The sequence below is a fragment of the Gracilinanus agilis genome, chromosome 3, assembly GCF_016433145.1.
Source record: "Gracilinanus agilis isolate LMUSP501 chromosome 3, AgileGrace, whole genome shotgun sequence".
Taxonomy (NCBI): domain Eukaryota; kingdom Metazoa; phylum Chordata; class Mammalia; order Didelphimorphia; family Didelphidae; genus Gracilinanus; species Gracilinanus agilis.
In genome coordinates, this window is record NC_058132.1 from 371,338,644 (window position 1) to 371,364,884 (window position 26,241).

Genomic DNA, 26,241 nt, shown 5'->3' on the forward strand with positions numbered 1-26,241 from the left:
TTTCTTTCAAGATTCAGCTCCTGAGGTCTCCTAGAGAAATCTGTTCCTGATCTTAATGCTCTTTCTTTTTCAAATCAACCTGTACATATTTATAGGCTTGCATGTTCTGTACCTTCAGTAAGTTTCTTGAGAGCAGAGCTATAGTAGACTTGTTAAGAGGACCAAGTTTATAGCACCAAACTATAAAAGCTACAATCTAACCTATTTTTTAAAAGTTATTGATTCCAGAAAATTAGATGTGTATAAAGATATTGATTCTGTTACAATTTCTTAGAAGAGTTTAACCAGAAGCCCTAATTCTCTGTCTGTGGGCAGAGAAAAGAAACTAGGAAATTGGTCTGAGCTGATAACATTCCTAGTGGGGATTATTGCTAAGAACTTTGTCCATAATTTTCAGAAAGAAAGCAGTATGTTTAAAATGTCTATTTTGGGTAAATTTTGAGGGGAAGAGCGTATAAAATTTTTGAGCTTGTAGAGTTACATGAATGAAAATAATCCTTGGTCCATTAGAGTCATCATTTCAATTTGACATAGAAAATTAGCTGTTAGGATGAAAAATATTCAAGCACAGGTTAGGGATGCCAAAGCGAAGGTAGTAAATATAGATTACTTCTAAATTAATTTGAATTATCTGTAGCATAATCTCCTTTAATATCATAATGCGAATAATGGATCATTTAATAAAGATTTTTAAGAAAGTCTTATAAGATCATCTCTTATCTCTTAAATGCACTGAAGAATAGACTCAAAACTGTAGATCTCACCAGTGAACACTAGCATGATTAATCAATTACAATGAATCAGTGAAGCACATTCAGCATTAATTTTCTTCTTCCAAAATTCTTAGAAGAAAATTTGAGGGAATTCTATTTGAAGGGAGTGCTATTAAAAAAAGAAAATTTGCCATTCTACCCAAATTAATTTACCTATTTAGTGCCATATCTATCAAACTACCAAAAAACTTCTTTACTGAATTAGGAAAAATTATAACAAATTTCATTTGGAATAACAAAAGATCAAGAATATCAAGGGAAATAATGAAAAAAAATGTGAAGGAAGGGGGCCTAGCAGTACCAGATATTAAACTATACTATAAAGCAGCAGTCATCAAAACAATATGGTACTGGCTAAGAGACAGAAGGGAGGATCAGTGGAATAAACTTGGGGTAAGCGATGTCAGCAAGACAGTGTATGATAAACCCAAAGAGCCCAACTTTTGGGACATGAATCCACTATTTTTTTTTTTTTTTTTTTTTTTTTTTTAAACAATATGGGAGAGATTAGGTCTAGATCAACATCTCACACCCTACACCAAGATAAATTCAGAATGGGTGAACGACTTGAATATAAAGAGGGAAACTAAACAAGTTAAGTGAACACAGAACAGTATACTTGTCAGATCTCTGGGAAAGGAAAGATTTTAAAACCAAGCAAGAGTTAGAGAAAATTGCAAAATGTAAATTAAATGGTTTTGATTATATTAAACTAAAAAGCTTTTGTACAAACAAAAACAATGTAGTCAAAATCAGAAGGGAAACAACAAATTGGGAAAAAATCTTTATAACGAAAAACTCAGACAGGAGTCTAATTACTCAAATATACAAGGAGTTAAATCAATTGTATAAAAAAATCAAGCCATTCCCCAATTGAAAAAATGGGCAAGAGATGAATAGGCAGTTTTCAGATAAAGAAATCAAAAGTATCAATAAGCACATGAGAAAGTGTTCTAAATCTCTAATAATTAGAGAAATGCAAATCAAAACAACTCTGAGGTATCACCTCACACCTAGCAGATTGGCTAAAATGAAAGAAGGGGAGAGTAATGAATGCTGGAGGGGATGTGGCAAAATTGGGACATTAATGCATTGCTGGTAGAGTTGTGAACTGATCCAACCATTCTGGCTGGCAATCTGGAACTATGCTCAAAGGGCTATAAAAAAATGCCTGCCCTTTGATGCAGCCATACCATTGTTGTGTTTGTAACCCCAAAGAGATCATAGATAAACAGACTTGTACAAAAATATTTATAGCTGCGCTTTTTGTGGTGGCAAAAAACTGGAAAAGGAAGTTATGTCCTTCAATTGGGGAATGGCTGAACAAATTATGGTATATGCTGGTGATGGAATACTATTGTGCTCAAAGGAATAATAAACTGGAGGAGTTCCAGGTGAACTGGAAAGACCTCCAGGAACTGATGCAGAGTGAAAGGAGCAGAACCAGAAGAACATTGTACACAGAGACTGATATACTATGGTAAAATCGAATGTAATGGACTTCTGTACCAACAGCAATGCAATGACACAGGATAGCTCTGAGGGATTTACGGTAAAGAACGCTACCCACATTCAGAGGAAGGACTGCAGGAGAGGAAACATATAAGAAAAACAATTGCTTGAACATATGGGTTGAGGTGGACACGATTGGGGATGTAGACTCCAAACTACCACACCAATGCAACTATTAACAATTTGGAAATAGGTCTTAATCAATGACACATGTTAAAACCAGTGGAAATGTGCATCAGCCATGGGTGGGGGAGAGCGGGGGGGGGGGGGTGAAGGGGAAAGTAGGAGCATGAATCATGTAACCATGTTAAAAATGAATATTAATAAATGTTTAAAAAAAAAGGAAGAAAATTTGATTGAAAGACATCTCATAGAATTATGATTATGGATTACCTCTTCAAAGCAAATTTAGAAAACTGAAAATTTAAAGTACCCAGTAAATGCAACTATTTTTTAAATAAATACCTTCACTCTTCAATGGCAACGAGGTCATACAACCAGTTTACTTTCTAAGGATATTAGTCTCAAAGAAGCTCATATACCACCTCAGAAGTTTAATGGGTAGCGAAAATGATATCTGTCTCTTTAAATTGATTCAAGAAATTCAGATGTTTGGTAGATAAGAGGAAAAAAAGTTGGAGGACAACTCAAACCTTACTGGGGTCATTATGAGATAAACACATGTATTTAATATAAAGTCACTGATTGACTAGAAATCAGAATATGTGGGCCCTACCCTCCTTTTTTTTGCCCTGACATTGAGAAAAGTATGTAACAATTCTGTCTTGACTTTATTCTCTGTAAACTGGGAATTATGTTATTTGTTCTATCTACCGCTAAATAGGTTGTTGTATTATATGAGTATATGAAAATGCTCTGAAAAGTATTAAGTGCTTTATAAATACTTAGTAAAGCAATTACTAATTGCTTGTGTTAGTTACTTTACTTTGTTGTATAAATGCCATCTGCTTATTTCCCAAGAGGAAAGGAATACAGATGCCCAGTGACACTTATTATAATATAGGCTTGAGGGAGACAGTGCCTGGAACCTTCTTTATTCCAAGCACTCAGATTTCCATTGCTATTATTTTTAGCTCTCTTCTCAGTTCTGTTGCTAAGAAACACTCCATTGCCTCAAAGCAATTTACTAATGTCGATTTACATACAGCATTGAAGAACTGAATCTATTTCAAATTATGCTATCCTAATTTAATTAGTTGGGCCCTATTGGTGCTAATTAATCCAATTTCAGAATTTAATTGTAAGCATAGTATTCTTGCTTCTATTAGTATCCTGAAAATACTTTGGCACCTGAAAAGCAAAGGGTTAACATATAAAAGTCAAAAGGACCTACAAAGTAAGACACTAGAACAGGCAGTCAAATTCTAGATTCTAGCTCTAGTTACACTGCTGACTGTACCTAAGCTTTCTCCATCTATAATGTAGAGCTATTAATTCCTGGCTCTATCTACTTCCTGGAAATATTAAATTTCAAACAATCAATTTAAAAATGATATTTTGGAATACAATATATTTTTTGGTCAGAGTAGCAGGGGATAGGTAGCATTGAGAACTGGTTTCAAATCCAGCTTTGATTTACTAGCTGTGTGTCTCCTGACAAAATCTTTAATATCTTTGAGACTTAGTTCAGAAATCTATAAAATGGTAATTACTCAGGTATTTACCTCATAGAGTTATTCTGAGGAGTCAAAGAGGTAACATATTTACAAACATTAAAGTACAAATACCAGCTGTTGTTCTTGTATAGTTTGTGAGGGAAAAAAATGCATTGTTTAATGGTAAAATGAAAAGTAATAAGTATTGCAATTGGGGGTGCTAGCATTTGTCAGGAACCTGCCTTTGATACATCTGATACATAGTAACTCCGTGGCCTGGAACAGGCTACTTAACCTTTCAATGAGTACAATAAGAAACTCATAGAGGTTATAAATTATAGAACAGTTGCAGATCTGCATGGAGTTCTTAGTACAATACAATGATAAAATCACAGATCAGACCCACCACCCCCACCAAAAAAAAAAAAAAAGACCACTGGGCTATTTCTGAGCCTAACTTCTTATGAAACCATTAGTATAGCATTCAACTATGATCCTCACTTTCCTCATCAATAAAATGAAGATAATAATTAATTACATGAGAAACAACTTGCTCTAATTGATTAATGTTGGACTAGAATTAAGGAGACCCAGTAGGTTCCAATCCTGCTATGACACTATTTGTGTGACTATGGATAAGTGTATTATTCTTTGTTTTAGATATCTACTGTTAAACTGGAAAAAACACAGAACTATAAAGTAGCCAGAAAAACCACTCAAGGCTTCCACACAGAGGTGCACACTACAAAACCACACAGAGCCCAGAGACTCTGCCTGCTCTGGCCACTGACCCCTGAGAGTGCCACTGCACTAGATGACAACTCTGAAAAGCCATGAAAATTGGGAACCTTATATACTCTTTTGGGAAACTGAGGGACAGGAAAACATGCTTGATTGACATTACCATGACTATAAGGAAATGGAAGGGGCTCAACCTACACAGACAGGCTTGGGAAGGAAACCACAGCCAGAGGCTACTTACAATGGATACTAAAAAGGGTGGTCAGTGCACCATGAGTGGGTCTTCTTGGGAAAGGATCTCTGAGTGGGTCTTCTTAGGAAAGGATCTCTGATAGACGGGAAAATCTATTGGGACAAAAGAATACTTAGAATTAAATATCTTAAGGTCTATTTTTCAGTCTGAAACTGCTAGTTTGAGATTCTCTTCAGGGTGGATTCTCATGGGAACCACGGGCAAACTTTGGGGTCTCCATCTTTCAAGCTGACTAAACTTGGGGTTCTCTTAGATTCCACATCGACACAACAAACCCTACAAGATCATAAATTCAGGTGATCATAGATGGAGAACTGAAAAGAATCTTAGAGATTATCTCATACAATCCTTTCACTCTATTCATGGGGAAACTGAAGCTTAGATTGTGACTTGCCCAAAATCACACAGACAGTAAATGGCAGGGTTGGGATTTGAACTCAGGTCCTCTGACTTAAAATCCAGCACTCTTTCCACTGCCCTGGGGGTTATTAAGTAATGCTTGTACTGCTTATCTCATAGGAGTATTTTTGAGGGAAATGCTTTCCAAATCATAGAGTTAAATAAGTGAATTATTATGGAGTTTGGGAAAGAGGACAGGAATATTTAATGCATATTTAATCATTAGGATAAGGATATATATTACTTCTTTCTAAAGATCTTTCTGGATTTCTCCAGTAGTTAATATCCTCTCATCACTGTGAATTTGTGTTATATATATCCTGTATTTACTTATCCGTGAAAATGTTTCATCTTCTAAGTAGACCGTAAGCTTACTAAGGCTAGGAACTGTTTCACTTTTGTATTTGTATCCTCAAAGTCTAAAAATATTTTTTGAACGACTACCATAGTTCTTCCTTCGGTTACCGATTTAACAGTTAAACAGTTTTGATCAGCGCAGGGAACTTTAGGTGGGGAAACACCTACCAATGCTAGAGCTCAGCAACTTGTAGCCTTGAGTGCTACCTGGGGCACTGAAGGTTTCAAGCAATTAAAGAGGGCCACACAAGCAGTATTTCACAGAAGTAGAATATTCAATCAGTCAAATAGCATTTGCCATGCACCAGGCACCATGCAAAGCTCTAAGAATACAAATACTAGTAGAAATGATAGTGCTCATCCTCAGGAAGCTTATATTCTAAATGGGGAAGACACACAAAAAACTGAAAAGGGTTGGGGGTAGACAACATGGGGGGGGGGGCATGAGACATGGTAGAAAAAGTTCAGTGCATCCTAGAAAGGAATGAGACATGGCTGGTTTGAGTGTCATCTAATCAGAGGGAATTGGCAGAAAGGGCAAATGAGATTCTCAATGTGTGAATTTCAGGGCTAATAAGTGGTGAGTCATGTTAAGAGGAAGGCTCATACAGCCAGGAGAATGAGGCCTCTTACTAAATCCAAGACTAGTATAAATTTTAGGATTATAATTTGTAAATAAAAGTTTCTCCCACCTCTAGCATAACTAAATATCAAAATTCTAACAAAAATGTTGACAGCAGAGAATGATTACAGTTCAATTATTTAAGAGGTGAATGCTTAATATGGTAATAGGTTATTTAGATACCATAACACTAACATTTGGGATTGGAGAAATTAGGTCCTGTAGGAACAGGTCCTGAGGTGGAACAAAATTATAAAGTCAGAGAAGACAAAGGAATAAGTTGGGAGAAAAGATAAGAGGATATGTTGTGGTAGAACTGGGTAGAAGGGAGTCCCAATTACAATGTAGTGCATGATGTTCAGTCACAGTATTGGGAATCTTTAGGGAGCTAAAGGGAAAAATAAAACATGGCTTTGTTTAGAGGTGGCTTTAGGGAGCTAGAGGAGAAAGATAAGTACGGGTTTTGGTTAGAGGCAGCCAATAATAACTCATCACAGTAATGTGCACTTGGTAACACAGGTCAACCTTAACAGTGACTGCACATCACTTTTACTGGGAGGGATTATAGGGAGAAGAAGGGGGAAGTGTTGCAAATCTTGAACAAAAGCACAATAGTTTTGTAGCGTGTCTCCTTGCCCCACAATAACCTCATGTTCACTAACGCTATTGAGGAGCTGGTCCACCGCAATAAGATGCAGGTTGAGCAATTCTGGAAGGAGAGCCAAAAGATCCGTACAAAACACAATGGAAGCAGTGGTATACAGAGCCACCCACGAGTCACAGGAACCGAAACGATCAGGCACTCCGGGAACCTGGCCCCCCGGCTCTGTCAGGGAGCGGGGCGGAGCGTACTCGGCCCTGGCCCCGCCCCCACCCACGAGAACCAATAGCAGCAGCGCGCAACCTTCCGCCCCGCCCCGCCCCCTCCGGCACGCCAGCTCTTCCTCTGACTAACGGACGGACGTTTAAATAACATCTGAAGGTTAGCAAACCTTTTAACATCCATTATCTCGTTTGAGCCTTATTACAAACACTCCTCTCCACCCCAATAAAATCACCGCGCACTCGCTCCATTCACATTCATCCCGACTCCCTTCTCCTCAAGGGCGAGTGGGGACAGAGCCCCAGAGAACACTCTTCCATTCAGCAGAGTCCAAGGAATTGAGAGGCTAGAAATCTCAGCTCCAGACTTCGGGTGGTCCCGTGACCGGAAGTGATCGTCTCCCTCCCGCCCCCTTGGGATGGCAAGGAGACCGGAAGGCTGGCCCGGCATGCCCCGGGTTTCCGGTGCCCTCTGGCCCTTTTCTGTCGGCCGCTCACTCGCTCGCTATTCCTGCTGTGCGCTGGCTGGCGTGTTCGCTCCGGGACTGGGGCGACCGAGGAGGAGCGGCGGCTGAGGAGTGGAGAGGTCGTCATGGCCGCCTCTAAGCCCCTGGAGACGGCTGTGGCAGCGGTCCCCAGCGCCGGGGTTGGGGTAGGGAACGCAGCGGTGGATCCCGGCGCGGGGGGCCTGCCTCGCTGGCAGCTGGCGCTGGCGGTCGGAGCGCCGCTCATCCTGGGCGCGGGCGCCGTGTACCTGTGGAGCCGGCAGCGACGACGGCGGGACACGGGCAGCGGTGGCCGAGGCGATGCCGGAGGCGGAGGCGTCAAACGGAACAGCGAGAGGAAGACCCCGGAGGGCAGGGCCAGCCCAGCCCCAGCCGGGGCGGGCAGCGGCCACCAGGACGGCACTGGCGCCCACGAGGAGATGGTGAGACACCGGCGTGGGAGGGCTCGGGGACGCCACAGACCCTGCCCCGCCCCCCGCCGCTGCCCTCCACAGGCTGGCAGCCGGGCACTGTCCCCAGACCCACTGGGGCCCCGGGAGGGGTGTAGCACGTGGGTTTGAGATCCTGGGGCCGGGGTGGGGAGGTGTCTGGGGAGTAGGGGGCAACGAATGGGGGTGTGGCTTTCAGAGGAGCAGATTGGTGTCTTTTGGGGTGTGTCTTCTCCCTCCGTCCCCCAGTCCCCAGCAAAAAAGGGGGGATTTCTTTGGCGAAAGCTCTCTGAATGCTTTTTTCCCTTACACTCTGACACAGCATTTCTTTGATGGCTGAAGGTTCAGGATTGGGGAGTTAGAGAAATTCCCTTTTCTTAAATTAGTTCTTAGCCCGAATGTTTTAGAGATGTCGAAAAGGGACATCATACATAACCTGTTAAAGCTGGAAGGGCCCTTCCTTCCAAATTTTGTCCAAACCCTTCAACTTTAAAGATGAGGAAACTGAGACTCCCCCAAAAGTAATTAGATTGTCCAAGGTCACACAGCTTCCAAGTTCAGGTTCAAGCCATGTCTGTTGTCCTTCCCATTACTAACTACTCTGTGCATGGTATTTTCGAGTTATCTTAATTTAATTTTAACTATAACAAAGTATGCTAGTATACCTTTTTATTTTGAGAAGGCTGGACATGTTAATACTCTTTATTAGCCGATGGAAATGACTGATCATATTATAGTCTAGTATGTTTAGAAGTGGAACAATGTCCATAGCATTGGGGTTTTTTTAATACTGGGTTTACATATTGTCCATCGAAGCAACTAAAATATCTCCTTCAAAGAAACAGATCCATGTATAAGGTACTAATGTCAGCAAACATTTCTTAATCACCTGTCACATGCCAGGCACTTTGTTTACTAGATCTCTTGGGATAAAAATTTTAAAAAGCAAACTGTCCCTTTTCATACAGAGCTTAATTAACATTCTAATGGGGAAGACAAATACACATACAAAATAAAATTGAAAGTGAATAAATGCAAGTAAGTATAAAATAGTTAAATACAAGATAAAGATCTTAGATTTAGAGTTGGAAGAGGCTGTTTAATCTGCTAATTTTGCACATAATGGAAGCCTCTGAAACAAAGTCAGCCAGTAAATAGCAGATCTTGGATTTGAATCAGGCCTCCAAATCCATAACTCTGCATCACTAAGATTTTTCTGCCATCAACAGTGTCTGGTATGCTTCTTTGCCTTTTGGCATCAGGTGCTATGTAGGCCTGGCTACTTGGAAAGAACGGATTGTATGTTTGGTGGCTATTAATTGCTTCTTTAATCTTAATGGGAAAAATCTATAGACTCCTTTCTGCTGTACCTTGTTTGAGAAAATGTTATTCATAAAATCCATTTATATCTTAAATAATCAAATGAGTCAGCCCCTTAATGACCATATGCTGACTTCTGGTCATCCATATTCACTCTAGAGAGAGAGAGGCAGTGTGGTCCAGAAAGCAGTGGATTTGGGGTCAGACTACTTGGGTTCAAATTCCATGCCAGTCATTTACTGCCATTGTGATATTGTACAAGTCACTTCCTCTTTGAAACCCTGGTTTCCTTATCTAATAAGATGAGGATTGGACTGGGTGACATCTTAGGTTTTTTCCAGCTCTGTATCATCCTTTGTAGAGCTAATTTATTTTGGAATTGTAAAGATTTATTTGCATTAATAAAAATGGTGGGGTTGGGGACAGCTGGGTAGCTCAGTGGAGTGAGAGTCAGGCCTAGAGACAGGAGGTCCTAGGTTCAAACCCGGCCTCAGCCACTTCCCAGCTGTGTGACCCTGGGCAAGTCACTTGATCCCCATTGCCCACCCTTACCAATCTTCCACCTATGAGACAATACACCGAAGTACAAGGGTTTAAAAAAAAAAAAAAAAGTAAATTAAAAAAAAATGGTGGGGTTAGCAGAAAGAGAAAGAATTCTGCAGTGAATACCTATTAGGTGTATGACTAGGCAAATTACCTCCAAACTGTAATCTTCACACCTATATGATGCCAATTGAATTATTTACTCGGGCCACTTCTAACCCTAAAAGATCTGAAGTTCTATATAATTGAAAAATTAGTAAGTTGTTATTTGAAGTGGCTGTTACATATATGTGCCAGTATTTTTAAATTAAATTAAAATGATGATTCATCTTTTAAAGTAGGAGTGAAATAAAAGTTAAATGCTTGAGAAGCTATATTAAGAATTTTTCTATTTGAGAAAGTTCTGTTTTTCTAAATTCTGACAATTGTATGTTTTAGCAAAACTAAACACTTAGTCATCGATTTTTTATTAATTGCAATTTTTAAGTCATTCCCCGCCCCTGTGCATTCTTTTTAGCATTTGGCTTAACTTTGCTAGAATGTTTTGAAACTTTATACTGTTTTTCTTTTGAAAGGGCAATATTTCTTTAACTTGAATGTATCTCATCTCTTCAGTAACATTGTATTTTGCCATTCATTTGATGGTACTGATTGAGAATCAATTTTTTATCCACCCCTGAATGATTTTCATAATTAGGGCTGCTACAAATCCCTAAAATTTGACTTACACCTAGTAAATTTCAATGAAAGGCAAGCACTTCCAAATCCAGGGTTTTTGCCTTTTTGACAATTCTATGGGAAGCTCTGTGTGTGCTGATGAAAGTGAAGGCCTAATTTAAATTTAATTAGCTGAAGAAAACATAATAGAAATAATAGAACATAAAGGAAAAGATGTTCCTTTTTTTTTTTAAATGAAATTGATAGAAGGGAAAATAGAAAAGATAGATTAAAATGTTACGGATATTTTAAGTTGAGTGTTTGGTCAGCAGGGATGGTTTAGTTTTTTTTGTTTGTTTTTTTGGTTTGTTTTTAATACTAGGAGTGATCTGGAAATGCCAACGGCAGCTTTTTCATAGTTTATATCAGTGGTTCCCAAACTTTTTTGGCCTACCACCCCCTTTCCAGAAAAAATATTACTTAGCGCCCCCTGTCACATACTTTCATCGCCCCCAAATGCACCTGTGGCCATCACGGCTCCCCTGGATCCCTTCAGCACCCACCGGGGGCAGTGGCACCCACTTTGAGAATCACTGGTTTACATGTTTCCTCCGAGGTCATTTGCATGATAGTTAATTTTTTTTCTTTTTCCCAAAGTTGAGAGTTTCAGCATCAAGGATATTAGTTACCAGATTTTTTTAGCTGAAGGAGAAATTGTTCCATTGTTGGTACTCACTTTTGGGGTATGGTTAAATTTCCAAAAGTAGATATGACTAATTTGAGTAATTTTTGTCTTACTAAATATTTGATGTTTTTATTGCTCCAACTTGTATGAAAAATGTAGGTGATTTTCATCCTCCAATTTGTGTTAATGTGGAAAAATTCAATTTATGTATTTTTCAAGGCTTCAAGTTTGTCTTCTACCTTGGTCCTAAAGTTTACAGTATAAAGTTGGGATGCTGAGACAGATGGCTCTTAATGGACTTACTATATTAACTTATGTTTTGAAGATCTATGAGATTGAAAATGTTCACATTCAAAAACAATTCAATTCAGTCTACTATATAAAATAAGCTGAACACCTGAGTCCTATAGTGGAAGAGTATTGTATTTGGAGTTAAAATGTGGCTTCTAATCCAGGGTCTTACTAGCTATCATGGCCTTCTTGTTGATCAAGAAAATTCTTGACCACCAAAGGCACTTACCTCAACGTTTCAATAGGGTTATTTTATAAGTGGATATAAAATTAAAGAACACACACTAAGTTCCTTGTGGCCTTTCCATTTGACTTACAGCTAAAACCTACATTTTTTTGTCTCCTTTGTAGATCGGGTCCTGAAGAGGGGACTGTCTCGCTTTTCTATTTATCTACCCAGGTTTTTGCATATGAGAACTTTTTTCATTTATTCAACTTCTCTGATCCTTGATAAAGGCTTGGACAAAAACTCTGAGCTTCCTTTCATTTCTAAATTCAGTTCAGTCAGCATTTAATTTGCCTCTGCTTATTGCTAAGCACTGAACTAGGCTCTGTGGGTATAAGAAACAAACAACCCCTGCCTTAAAAGAGCTTACATTCTGTAGGGAGACTGCATAGATAAATAAATGAAAAGTAATTGGCAGTAGTGTGGGGTGGAAGAGAAGCACTAATAATTGGGGGCTTCAGGGAGTTCCTTCCACTAAGAGGTAGTTTGAAATGAGCCTTGAATCTGAGAAGCTGAGGTAAAGTGTTCTAGGCATGGGAGACAGCTTATACAAAAAAAAAAGGTGGTACAAGACGAAATGTCTTGGGAATATGTTAGACCAGTTAGGCTCAAAATAGAAAGTACAAGGATGGAGAAATATGAATCATTTTAGAAAGGTAGGTTGAAACTAGCTTCTTGAATTAAGGAATGTCATGGTCCAGAGATATATACATCCCTCCTTTACTCTTCTGCAGAATCCCATGATCCTAGTTTTAGATGACAGTAATGAGGATCAGTTTGTCTTAGTTGGAGTTGATAGGTCTAGAGAGGAGATTATTGATCCAGAAATGTTTTCATAAGTAGAATTGGCAGGACTTTATAACTGTTTGTATCATGAAGAGTGAGACAGAAGGGTTTCCAACTTGGGAGACTTGGTAATTAGTAGTGCCAGTGATAGAAATATCAAAGTTGGAAGAAAGAACAGATTTTAGGGGAAAGATAATCTTTGACACATCTAAATGATGGTACATGTTGCTGAATACAATTGTGAACTGAGTTTTAACTTCCTAATCATTAGCATATGGGTAGACTGTACTAGTAATTTATTTTGGGAATTGTAGAAACATAAATCAACAGCAAATGACATTCATATTTTAACATTCTAATATTAATCCGTTAGAAAAAAGTCTCAGGATATTTGATGAGGTATAGGTATTGTTACAATTAAGAAACTGAAATGATTTCATAAGGAACCAAATCATATTCTGTTTGGTGCCAATTTAGTGATAGTATCCTGGAATACAATTTTGCCTTTATAAAATTAGAATAGACCAAGAAAGAATTTGGTTATTATTTAGCTTTATGCCCTAGAATAGTTTTTATAACCAAAATGATGTGTTTGATATCTTCAGAGATCTGGTCACACTTAAAATTCAGGCTTATTTTTTTGACTTGACAGCTTTCTAAATTGTTTGGGTGTGAATATGATCTAAATTATTTTAGTCTTAGAGGTGAGAATAAGTTTCCTAAACTTCATTTAGGCTATCATTCACATATTTTATTATTTAGTGATTGGAGCCTATTTTTAAACTCTTACCTTCTGTCTTAGAATTGATACTAAGTATCAGTTCCAAGGCAGAAGGGAGGGAAGGGCTAGGCAATTGGGTAAGTGACTTGCTCAGGGTCACACAGCTAAGTAATGTCTGAAGTCACAGTCAAACCTAGAACTCCCTGCCTCGAGGCCTGGCTCTATCCACTGGAGCCACCTAGCTGCCCCAGTGGAGCTTTTCTTATTAGAAGCTGCTTGGTTGACTTTGCAAAGGCAGCAGTAAGGTGCTATTTGAGTGATTTTGCATTGCAGTAGTACCTCTTAGCCATCTGAGGATTATTTTTTTTAAATGGTATGCATTTTGCCTATCTTGGTGGAATGTGGAAAAAGGAAAAATTGTAATTTGGGAAATGAAATTAGTGAAGTGCTTTAATGGAAACATGACTTTTCATAAAATAGTCTAAATATACCCTGTACAATAATCGTTGCTGCATTAGGTTATTATTGCCCAGTGTGTCTCAGCATTTCATACCTTAATTATTGCAATAATCTACTTTCCTTCTGTGGCAGTCCCTCTTAAATGGCATTGCCAAAATAATAATTTTAAATGCTAAATTGATATCCTGAAGCATAGGTCTATCCATGTCACATTCCTCTTAAAGAAATTTCAGTAGTTTTCTTATGATCTTTAGGTTGAAATGCAAACTTCTTTGACATTTAAAATCTTTCACTATCCGAATCCAGCCACATTGATTGGCCTAATTTGCAGTCTTCTTGTACATGATATTAACTCTATCTCTTTGCTTTTATATATGGTATCCCCATTCTCTTCCTGTCTTCCTCCTTCAATATTACTAGGTTTCTCCTGTCTCTCCTGGGAATCTCTAGCACTCTTCAAGGCTTATTAGTCATCTATAAGGGTACCACCCCCATTGCTTCTGTCCTTTCCCCATCCAAACTACTTTGTACTTTATTTTGTATGTACCTTATACATACTGACCTACAGGTGGTATTTCTCAGTAGAATGTAAGTTCCCTGGGAGTGGGGACCTTTTGTCTTTGAATTCCCCAAACCTAGCACAGTACCCAGATATAGTGGTAGTCACTAAAATGCATTCATCTTTTTTTTATTCTAAACTTAAAACACTCCCCAAAAGACTGTAATTCAGTAGAAAACAAGAGTGTTCCATATGAAATCTGAACTATCCACTCATACCGCTTGCTTTCTAAAAGTAATAGAATTCTACCTATTACCTTCAAAACTTATCATACTTCTTTTGAACTTCATTTTGCTCTCTGTGCATATTTTTAAATGTTGCATGGAAAGGGCATCTACATATCACTATTGCTAACCCCTCTCCCATCAAAACTGAAAGAAAATAACCTTATGTTAAACAAAAATACAATGACCATGTCAAAAAATGTACATGTTTATACTTGGTATCATTACTTTTTTTATTAAAAGGTAAGTAGTTTATACTTCAAAGATCCTTTGGCGATAGTTGCCTTGATTGAAATTTTAACTCTTTCAAAATTCTTTTTCTTGACCATGTATAAACTAGTATCTTGGTTTTATTCACTTCTCTTTGAAATCAGTACACACTTCCCAGGATTCTCTAAAATTGTCTCTTGCCATTTCTTACTGAATTAATATTCCCACTATAGTCATGTGCCACATTCTGTTTGTCTGAGACACAATCCAAGGTACTACTTAGATTCTAGTTCTTTGCTTTTATTCCCAACTCCCATCCACTTTTCAATCTTCCCTTAAAGATCAAGAAGCTTATTTCATTTATTATTACTATTCTCTCCTGTATACTATTCTCCCTCCCCACTTTGCTTGTTTCCCTGTAGAGTTTGATGTATTTTTACACTAATTGTGTTCAACCCTCTTAATAGATGCTTGCTGAGTTGCATTGGTAAAAAATGTTAAATAAATAGCATAGTACCAAGCACAACTATTCCAGAAAACTTCCGTTTTGACATCAAACTATTGTTGACCATTTCTGGGGTCTGGCCCATCTAAACAATGTGTTGTCCCTAATTGTATCAATTTAACCTACTTCTCCATCTGCCTGTTGAAATTATGAGAAACTTTGTCAAATGCTTTGCTAAAATATAAATATATCATGAATATAACATTTCACTGAAGTACTTGTCTAGTAAACCTGTCAAAAATGGAACTCAGATTTGTCTGCTATGACCTGGTTTTAATGAAGCCTTGCTTTCTTTGCAATGACCCTTCCTTTTCTCACTGTTCATTATTTTCCAGTCAACCTTATTTATTGAGACTTATTCCTGTTCTGCCCTAACTCATCCTTTTCATATGGCATTGCTTATCTTTTTTTCTCACTGTTCTATAAAGGGTCACACCTTCCAAGAAGTCTTCTCTTACATTACTACAATGACAATTTTCTTGGCATTTTTTCCTCCCCCCCCCCCCCCCCCCAAGTAATGACATTGTAAATGTATGGCGATTTGCGATTCTTTGGCAGTTTAATTATTAAATGGAAGCCTCATAAAAACACAGGAGATAAGTTTTCTCTAATACATATGTAAATTTTACTGTTTTGAGCTATGTAGGTCTTAGCATAAAAAGACCATATTTTTGCTGATTTCTAGTAAAATGGAAGGTGGAAAGTAAAGCTATAATCATTAATTCCTAGAAATTTAGAGGTATGAGGTTTTTTTATGGAATCCATTAGATGTTGGAACATTTAATAGTAGTGTCTTTAACGTTTTCTTTAGTTTTTTTCCCCCCCTTAATTTCAAAATCCATTACATCATACCTCATTCTTTCCTCTAGTACTACACAGTCTCTGATAATGAAGTGTTCCATCTTGCCTGACCAAGACTATATCTCTCCCATCTTTTCCAGCATATTATACTTCCACCTCCACACACATATTCATTTTTTTCTCATCCTTCAACAGATGTTTACTAGAGGCCCTACCATAATCTCTGACTATGCTTCTACCTCTTTTTCTCATTCAAACTTCTAGAAAAAACTGTCTGCATTAATTACCTCCCCATCCTTAATTGCCAGATCTGGTACTCTTTTGACCCTTATAGCATTTTTAATGCTGTCGATTACCCTCTCTTCCTGAATAATTCTCTGAGTTGGCATACTAACCATCCTTGGTTTTCTTCTTAACTGTTTTAACTGATCCATAGTCTCCATTTCATATCTACTAGGTGTACCTCATTGCTCCACACTGGACCTTCTGCTTTTTTATCTGTCAGTAACCTCATCAAATCTTTTGGGGCAGTTATCTTTTCTGTGCAGTTGATTCTCTCTCTGTCTCTCCTTCTCTCTTCCTCTCCCTCTCATAATGTATAGTCTCTCCTTCTCTCTTCCTCTCCCTCTCATAATCTATAGTCAGTGCCAATCTTTGCTACCTTCAGTCTCTCATAATTATTGAGATGTCAAATTGAACATGTCAAATTGAATGTTACGTCGACATCTCAAACTGAGAGCATGTTCAAAAATTTTTTTTCTTCCCTCCTTTACCCTGCACAAAACAACCCATCTTTCTTTTTGAAATTCCTGTTTCTGTGGAAACAGGGTTTTCAGTTTCTCTGATTACCAGTGTATTCTTCAATCTCTTACATTTTACATCATATCCAGTAAGTCACTAAATTCCATCTTTTCTACTTCCATACTATACTATACACATGCCCTCTTCTCACTACTCTTGCCCCAGACCATTTTAGTAACTTTCTAATTGATCTCCTTGACTTTAAAGCCTCTTCCAACTAATCTATCCTCCACACTGCTGCCCTAATAATTTCCTTAAGAGTGGTTGTTTTCATCTTTTTTGTTTTAGTCGATGATCTTGGCTTTCCTACCTAATAAATTTTGCTGCTTCTTTATAGCCTCTATCTAGGGCAGTGATGGTGAACATTTTAGAGACCCAATGCCCAAACTGCAACCCTCATACTGCAGGTGAGGCGCCCCCCCCCCCAAGAAAACCAATTATATTGAAATAAATTTATTTTTAAAAATGTTTAAAGCAATTCCATGGATCTCTAGGCTAAGACTCCATGCTTGACGATCAAATACAACTTCTGAAGTTTAAAATTATTTGCAACCTGGCCCTAACTGACCTTTTCAGCAGTATTCATTATAGATTATTCAGCCATGATTCACATTGCTTCCTGTTCTCTGACCATCTCCAGGTATAGCTTTCTCCCCACTTTCTGGAAACTTGGAATTATGATCCAGTCAGCTATGTACTATGCAAATTTACACTGCTGCTTTACCTGGGTGGGGTCTGGCGATCTCCTTTTCTGCAACTTTGCTCAGTGTCCCTGTAATTTTTCCAGATCCAAGTGTTCTTCCCTGCCTGTCACTCCTGTGTATATTTAAGTTTTTAAGTTAAGTTTGTATAGCTTTGGCTTGGTAAAGTAACTGATTATTCATTGATAATGGTCATTATAGATCCTCTAACTTTGCATTCATGCGCTTGGGGACCCAAATACAAAGTTACCTTTTTCCTCACTTATTCCTCATAAAATCCCTCACTTTCCACACACAGATCAAGTACCTTTCTTCCTACTTTCCTAGGGAGCACTTGCTTTCTCTGACTGCTTTATTTTGTATTTTTGCTGTATTCTCTATATACTTATGCATTTTCTTTCCCCTGAGAGAATATAAGCCCCTTGAAAGTGCATTTTATTTCTTTTTTCTTTTTTTTTAACTTTGTTCACCAAGGGTCTAACATAGAGCCTGGCACTTACTGTTTGATCGATAGGATATTAAAGAAGTTAGAATTAATAGGTCTGGCAACCCAGTTGTAGGGAGAGAGAGAAGAGTTAAGGACTTGATTATTAACTTGAATGGCAAAGGAGAGTGTTAACTTAGCAGAAGTATGAAATTTGAGGAAAGGGGAAGATATTTTTCCCCCCTGGTGGAGATGCTCATTTTTTCATCAGTAGAGTTTAATGTAATGAAATAACACCTTGGTAGAATTGGAAAAGTTGATATAACTATATATATTGGTATATAGAGTTGGGAGTGATTAGCATAGAAGAAAGAATATAGTTTAGGAAGAAGGGGATTCAGGATTGCTACTCTTTCCTTTGCACTCAGTGACTTGAAAATTGTTGGAAAAAGTTGAAAGCATGTGAGAATAACTGCTTTATTTAAGCATGATTCAAGCTGCAAGATAGCTTTTACTGTTAATATCAGTTCTCAGACAGATGGTAATAGTTTTGATCTACTAGGTTTTTTTCCTTCCTTTCATACATCACAAACTTCAAACCATTTTAATCATAATTGGAAACAAAATGTTTATTCTTCCATATAGCTAAAGTGTAAACTTACAACCTAAATAAAAGAAATAGTACCTGCCCTTTTTTTTTTATCTCATTTAAAGGCTTAAGGAACATTAAAAATTTACTTCAGGAAAATGGAAAGGCCTCCTGTTTTCTTTTTAAAAAATCATCCTGTTGGATATTCAAAAACTAGACAAACTACAAAACAAACTGTCACTTTGGAGGCTGACTTTCCAGTTTTGTGGTTTGTCTCATTCTTTCACTTGGCCCATATTTTGGGCAGCTCATTAGTAAAAATATTGCAAAGTGTAGAAAGGCTACATGGAGAAACCCATAGTATATGAAGATAAGAATTATCTTTGTTTCTTTTGTATCTCAAGAACCACCTAGCATAGTTTCTGAAACAATACTTCATTATTTCTCATAGTCTCATTGCTGAATGTAATCATCTCCATTGGTGCAGATTTAATGTAATTCTTGACATCTTTCCTTTCCACTCTCTTAGGTTTTTTAACATCCCATAGGTGCCAGCTATTCACTGGTTAGTTATTTCTTATTCTTTTTTTTTTTTTTTTTAATTTTTAATTTTTTAGAAAAATGTTCCATGGTTATATGATTCATGTTCTTACTCTCTCCGCCACCCACCCACCCACTCCCATAGCTGACACACATTTCCATTGGTTTTTACATGTGTCATCGATCAAGACCTGTTTCCATATTAATAGTTGCATTGGTGTGGTCCTTTAGAGTCTACATCCCCAATCATATCCCCATCAGCCCATGTGTTCAAGCAGTTGTTTTTCTTCTGTGTTTCTACTGCCATAGTTCTTCCTCTGAATGTGGTGGATAGCGTTCTCTTCCATAAATCCCTCAGAATTGTCCCAGATCAGTGGTGTGGCTGGATCAAAGAGCAGACAGTCTTTATTTTTTTATTTTTTAGAAAAATTTTCCATGGTTACATGATTCATGTTCTTCCCTCTTCACCCCCCCCAACCCCTCCCCCATCGCTAACGCACATTCCACTGGTTTTAACATGTGTCATCAATCAAGACCTATTTCCATATTATTGATAGTTGCATTGGTGTGGTTGTTTCAAGTCTACATCCCCAATAATGTCTGCATCAACCCATGTGTTCAAGCAGTTGTTTTTCTTCTGTGTTTCCACTCCTGTAGTTCTTCCTCTAAATGTGGGTAGCGTTCTTTTCCATAAATCCCTCAGAATTGTCCTGGGTCATTGCATTGCTGCTAGTACAGAAGTCCATTACATTCTATTTTACCACAGTGTATTGGTCTCTGTGTACAATGTTCTTCTGACTCTGCTCCTTTCAGTCTGCATCAATTCCTGGAGGTCATTCCAGTTCACATGAAATGTCCCAATTTTGCCACATCCCCTCCAACATTCTTTACTCTCCGCTGCTGTCATTTTGGCCAATCTACTAGGTGTGAGGTGGTACCTCAGAGTTGTTTTGATTTGCATTTTTCTAGTTGTTAGAGATTTAGAACACTTTCTCATGTGCTTATTGATAGTTTTGATTTCTTTATCTGAAAATTGCCTATTCATGTCCCTTGCCCATTTATCAATTAGGGAATGGCTTTATTTTTTATACAATTGATTTAGTTCTTTGTATATTTGAGTAATTAGGCCTCTGTCAGAATTTTTTGTTATAAAGATTTTTTCCCAGTTTGTTGTTTCCCTTCTGATTTGGGTTGCATTGTTTTTGTTTGTACAAAAACTTTTTAATATAATCAAAATTATTTATTTTACATTTTGTAATTTTTTCTCTTGCTTGGTTTTAAAATCTTTCCTTTCCTAGAGATCTGAGAAGTATACTATTCTGTTTGCCTAATTTACTTATAGTTTCCTTCTTTATATTCAAGTCATTCACCCATTCTAAATTTATCTTGATGATTTTTTATTCTTAGTACCTCCTACATTTCCTGGGTCAGCCTTTTTTTTTATTCAAGTCATCATTGTTAATGTACTACCTACCATGCATCTCTGAGTTGCAATTTGAATAACTGATTTGCAGTTTTTATTAAAAGTTTTGAGGGTTTTCCCCATGACTTGTAGAATAGAGAGATGAATCTAGTATTCCTGGGATTCTTGTCCCCAACTCTATTATGCTATTCCATTTGCATATTATGTATGTATAAATTGAATTGTGAGGAAAAGAGTGGGTTGGCATGCAGGTTCCCAAATGTAAAACAGCTTTCCCAGAAAAACTTAAATCAGGTATTGAATTAGAACCCAAATCAGTTTGAATCAACCATTTTATTGATCTTCCTATTACCACTATCTCTCAACCCTTTGTGTATTTACTTTTTAAAAATACCTATTTGTCAGTTAGCCATTAACCCAATATTCTGAACCTAACCACAGGTTCAGTATATTATCCATAGTCCTCCAAATATTATCCCCATTTAAAATTTTAACTTAATTCCCTCTTAGTTTGAAACTAATCTATTTCTTTTCCAGGATGATCTGTAAGTTCTTTGATAAACAAAATATAGCCTCCCAGTGTCCATCATGCATCACTCTTCATTGCCCTTTAGGTTACCCACAATTTGCATTCACACAATATTGAGATCTTCCATGGTTTTCCGCTTTTCCTAATTCACTTGTTATAGGCACTAGTAGACTCAAATGAATAAAGTGTTGATTTCATTGGATAATTGAAGCTAATGCTTCAGCTCTTGTGAAAGTTTTTATTTTTAAACCCTTACCTTCTTTCTTAGAATCAATGCTGTCTATTGGTTCCAAGGCAGAAGAATGATAAGGACTAGGCAATGGGGGTTAAATGACTTGCCCAGGATCACACAGCTAGGAAGTGTCTGACAGATTTGAATCCAAGACCTCCTGTCTCTGTGCCTGGCTCTCAATCCACTGAGCCACCCATTTGTCCCATGAAAGTGTTTTTAGGCACATAAAAATGTTCTTATTTGCTGCCAACAAGTTTGCTATATATGCCAAAAGCAGGAATTTGGCTATAAACTTAAATGTATTTATAAAGTAAAAATTCATCATAAACTCTTTGCTAAGCAGTCAAATTGATAAGAAATAAATTTCTTAAATATTATGCTAGGATTGGCAAAATATAAAATCTAAGTAAGAAAGTATCTATCTTCTGGAACTCATATGCTCATGGAATTTAGCTCTTTAGGATGAATACACAAAAATGTTTTAATAATAGAATGCTTAAAAGAGGTATAGAGTGCTATGTGAGACCCACGTAGAAAAGGAAGATTCTCCCTTCCCCACCAGAAATGGGTTTTTCTTTCCTTTTTTTAAATGTTACGTTAAAATTCCTAGGTATTTCCCTTTCTCCCTCCCCATACTAGAAAAGTTTCATTTGATTAAAAAAAGATATAGGTATATATAAAACTTTGTCTTGCTTATTTCTATTTATCAGTTCTTTCTCCAGAGGTGGACATACACAAGCCATTCTTTAAAAAACATTAATATTGCTGTATATAATATTCTCTTGGATCTTTTTTGTTTTGTTTCATAATTTTGTGTCAGTCCTTTTCCATATATTTTTTTAAATATTTAGATTGCTCATCCATTTCTTACAGCACAGTATTCCATCAAAATCATGTGCCACAGGGGGCAGCTGGGTAGGTCAGTGGGTTGAGAGCCAGGCCTAGAGATGGGAGGTCCTAGGTTCAAATCTGGCCTCAGACACTTCCTAGCTGTGTGACCCTGGGCAAGTCATTTGACCCCCATTGCCTACCCTTACCACTCTTCTTCCTTGGAGTCAACACACAGTATTGACTCCAAGACAGAAGGTAAGGGTTTTAAAAAAAAAAATCATGTGCCACAACTTGGGTTAGACATTCTCCAATTGATGAGCATCCTTTCAACTTCTAGTTCTTTGCCACCATAAAGAGAACTTCTTTAAATACTCTAGCTCACATAGGTTCTTTTTCCTTAAATAAAAAAAATCTTATAGCAAGGTGGGCTATATCACCTATTTTCCATATTCATAATTAGATCAAAGAGAGATTTTCATTTTTTAATATTGGCCTGCTTCTGTGTTTTATTTTTATTTTGATGCAGTCATAATTTTTTCTATTAAAATTTATTTATAAGAGAAGATGCAAAATTGATTTGTTTCTTAATAGCTAAGACTAATTAGTTGAAATTCATAGGCTCCTGTAGTTTTAAAGTTATAAAAGAGACTTTAGAGGTCAACTAATTTAGCCCCATCATTTTCAGTTGAGAAAACTGAAGGGAAGTCACAGGTTATAAATAGCAGAGCTGGGATTTAATTTGAGGTCTTTATAGTATAGCATTTTGTAATACTAGTAGAAGTGTCAATTGGAAATGTATTAAAATACTTAAAACTTAATTTGGGACTTATTAAAAATTATTTTCCCATTAAAACAGCTACTATTCATGAATTAATGTAATCTGAGTTGAAAATTTATGGCAAGAATTTCAAGATTGAATGGCCTTCACACTGCCTCTGCTCACTCAGTGGTATGGAAAGATAAGAGAAGAAAACAATCTGGAAAACCAGTTGTTCTGACTATCCATAGACAGGCAGTCTTAAGAGTCTTTCATTATCAACTGATCACTTCTTACCAAGAAGTAGTGAATATACTACATAGTTAAATAGGCATTATTGTATCTAGTTTCCCTTAGTTCAAACAGTGGCCACTTTTTAATCTAGAATTCAGAGAGCCTCTTTACCTGTTTGTTTTTATTTTTAAATAAAGTCTTTTGGAAGTACCTCCATCTTCTTCACTGGAGGTCTTCAAGCATAGAGTAGGGCAACCCCTGTCAGGACGTTCTAGAGCAATGATGGGCGAATTTTTTAAATAGGGGGCCAAAGGAAAGGAAATGCTCATGTCAGTCTGTTTCTAAGGCAACTCTTTTGAAGTTTCATTGTATTCATCAGATTAGGAATCTGTCCGCAGGCTGTAGTTTACCCATCACTGTTCTAGAGGATACTTTTTGTCAGGTAAGGCTCAGACCATTTGGTCTCTTGAGATTTTGCTAAGACTTTTCCAGTTTTCCATTTCTTTGAAATGAGTATGGCACTAAATTGAAAAAAATGACAGAAACACAAATTAAGATTAAAGGAACAAATATTGTTGCAAAATAGTCTTAGATTGCCTCTTTTCAGTTTGTTGTGGATAAGACTTTTTAATTTTTTTAACTAGTAGTTAGTTAAAGGTATTTCATGTCACCACCTTTTTATTTTTATGGCACTTTTGTTATGTATTAATATAATTTAATAAAGTGCTAGCTTTGGGTTAGGACTTTATATGTAATCAAGCAAACCATTGGACCTTCTTGGGCTTCTCTGATAACTTTTCTGATTCTGAGATTCTATCACTATATTACTAGATACATTTTTTTTATATTTACTAATTTTGTATTTTAAGGATTTTAAAATTTTCCTCTGGTATAATTGTAGAAATGGGTATAATTAAGGGGTTTCTTTAGAACATAGAGCCAGTGTCCTAGCTTATTTCTAAATAGTAGGGGTCTTTACTGGATCTGCCCTTCCTTAATACGATAGGTCTATGTTGACAAACTTATGGCACATATGCTGAGGCGGCTGCTCCCTTCCCCTCTCCATGATTCTGAGGATGTTTCTCACATGATCTGCCACTCTGCCCAGCAGCCCAATGGGAGTGCTTCCTCCCTCCCCTGTCTGGGGTAAGACAGGGGTCTCACATGCAGAGAGTGGGTTGCAGTTTGGACATTTGGTCTCTCAAAGATTCGCCATTGCTGCTATAGGTCATTTAAAATGTTATTGGTTACTATGGATCTGAGTCTGTTTCTCTGTTATACAGTGGATGGTACTTATCTTCTTTTCAGAGCCCCCTCGATAGAGCCCAAGCAGCAAAGAACAAAGGCAACAAGTATTTTAAAGCAGGAAAATATGAGCAAGCCATTCAGTGCTATACAGAGGCCATCAGTTTATGCCCCACAGAGAAAAAAGCTGACCTTTCTACATTTTATCAGAACAGAGCTGCTGCATTTGAACAGTTGGTATGTCCTAGACTTCATTTATGCCATTGTATCAATCCGCTAAAATGAAATTTAATTTACTATTTACTCAAATATAATAACTGATTTTATATCATTGGGGGTTATTTTCAGATAAATATATTTACAATCCTCCCTCCACTCCCCCCCCTTTTTTTTGTGATTTGAAATCAAGACTGGCACACTGCCAAGCTTATTCCTTTAGAATGGTGTTTTTGCTTTAAATTTCAGCAAAAGTGGAAAGAAGTGGCACAAGATTGTACAAAGGCTGTTGAGCTTAATCCCAGATATGTGAAAGCTCTTTTTAGACGTGCAAAAGCCCATGAGAAACTAGACAATAAGAAAGAGTGTTTAGAAGGTGAGTACATTTTTGTATTTGTTTATTAAACTGTTATAGATTTGGCTTTTTTGAAAATCTATTCCCAAATTATTAGTTTTGTGTTTTCCCCATTTAGGTCTGAGATTTTGCTTCATTTCTGCTGGACTTTAAAAATGTTGAATCACATTAATAAAAAAGAAATAATAAGCTTAAATTGGCAGGGAAGACATTGAAAGGATGGTATCAGTGGAAGTATACTAGCACAGCAAAAGTTAGTATGAGAAATTGTGAACATTGATTTTTGCATGTTGTAGAGAGAAAATGTGAAATAATGGAAAATTAGGTAGCAAAAGTAGTTTGGAGGTGTGGAATGGCAGACAGTCTTAGGCTGGAGGTCCTTTGAATGTGACATTTACTTGGCCATTTCTCTTTATCTTGAGCAATGATATAGCTTCATGAAAAAATTTTAAGGACTGTTCAGTGTCACAAAGAGTCAGGCATAAGGATTATTGTTTTTAATTTGGACTATACTGGCTAATAAGTTAAAAGTGATAGTATATTATACAGGGAGGAAATGTCCAATGATTTTTAATCTGGTATCCAAGATCCTTTGTGGTTCATAGATTATTTCAGGGCTCGGGGGCACATGCATAAGGAAAAAAATTACGTCTTTATTTCAGAATAATTGATTTCCGTTGTAATTTTGTGAAATTTTATGCATTTTAAAAAAAACCCATACTTTCCATCTTCAAATCAATATTGTGTATTCACACAATAGATTTCACAATAGAATTCACATTGCTTTTTGGTTTTGTTTTGTAGTTGTCATTGTTAAGTTAATGCTGGTATTTTAGTTATTATAATTGAATGGATAAAGATCCTTATTTTTTTCTCTCACTAGATGTCACAGCCGTTTGTATTTTAGAAGGCTTCCAGAACCAACAAAGCATGTTGCTAGCTGATAAAGTTCTTAAACTTCTTGGGAAAGAAAAGGCCAAAGAAAAATACAAGGTAAATTCTGTGTTCTGAGAGATTATTCAATGAATGTGTAGAAGGAGCAACTCAGCTTACTTCCACCATCCTATGGTTGGGACAGGCTGCCAGGAGTGAACATCTTTTTTTTTTTTTTTTTTTTTTTTAAACCCTTACCTTCCATCTTAGAATCAATACTGTGTATTGGTTCTAAGGCAGAAAAGTGGTAAGAGTTAGACAATGGGGGTCAAGTGACTTACCCAGAGTCACAGAGCTAAGGAGTGTCTAAGGTCAGATTTGAACCTAGGACCTCCCTATCTCTAGGCCTGGTTCTCAATCCACTGAGCCACCTAGTTGTCATTATTAATAATTAATTGTTGCAAATAGTTTCTGA

At 37.1% G+C, this 26,241-nt stretch overlaps 1 protein-coding gene across 1 annotated transcript in view; it reads left to right on the top strand.

The window, feature by feature from the left end:
* Window positions 1-7,620: 7,620 nt before the first annotated feature.
* The window catches only part of TOMM70 (translocase of outer mitochondrial membrane 70), a 35,535-nt gene continuing 16,914 nt past the window's right edge, over window positions 7,621-26,241 (top strand). Inside the window, exons 1-4 of the mRNA XM_044666808.1 lie at window positions 7,621-8,023; window positions 24,386-24,559; window positions 24,788-24,914; window positions 25,777-25,886. Of these exons, the coding sequence (XP_044522743.1) occupies window positions 7,688-8,023; window positions 24,386-24,559; window positions 24,788-24,914; window positions 25,777-25,886 (747 nt within the window). The 5' untranslated portion in view covers window positions 7,621-7,687. The remainder of the gene's footprint in view (window positions 8,024-24,385; window positions 24,560-24,787; window positions 24,915-25,776; window positions 25,887-26,241) is intronic.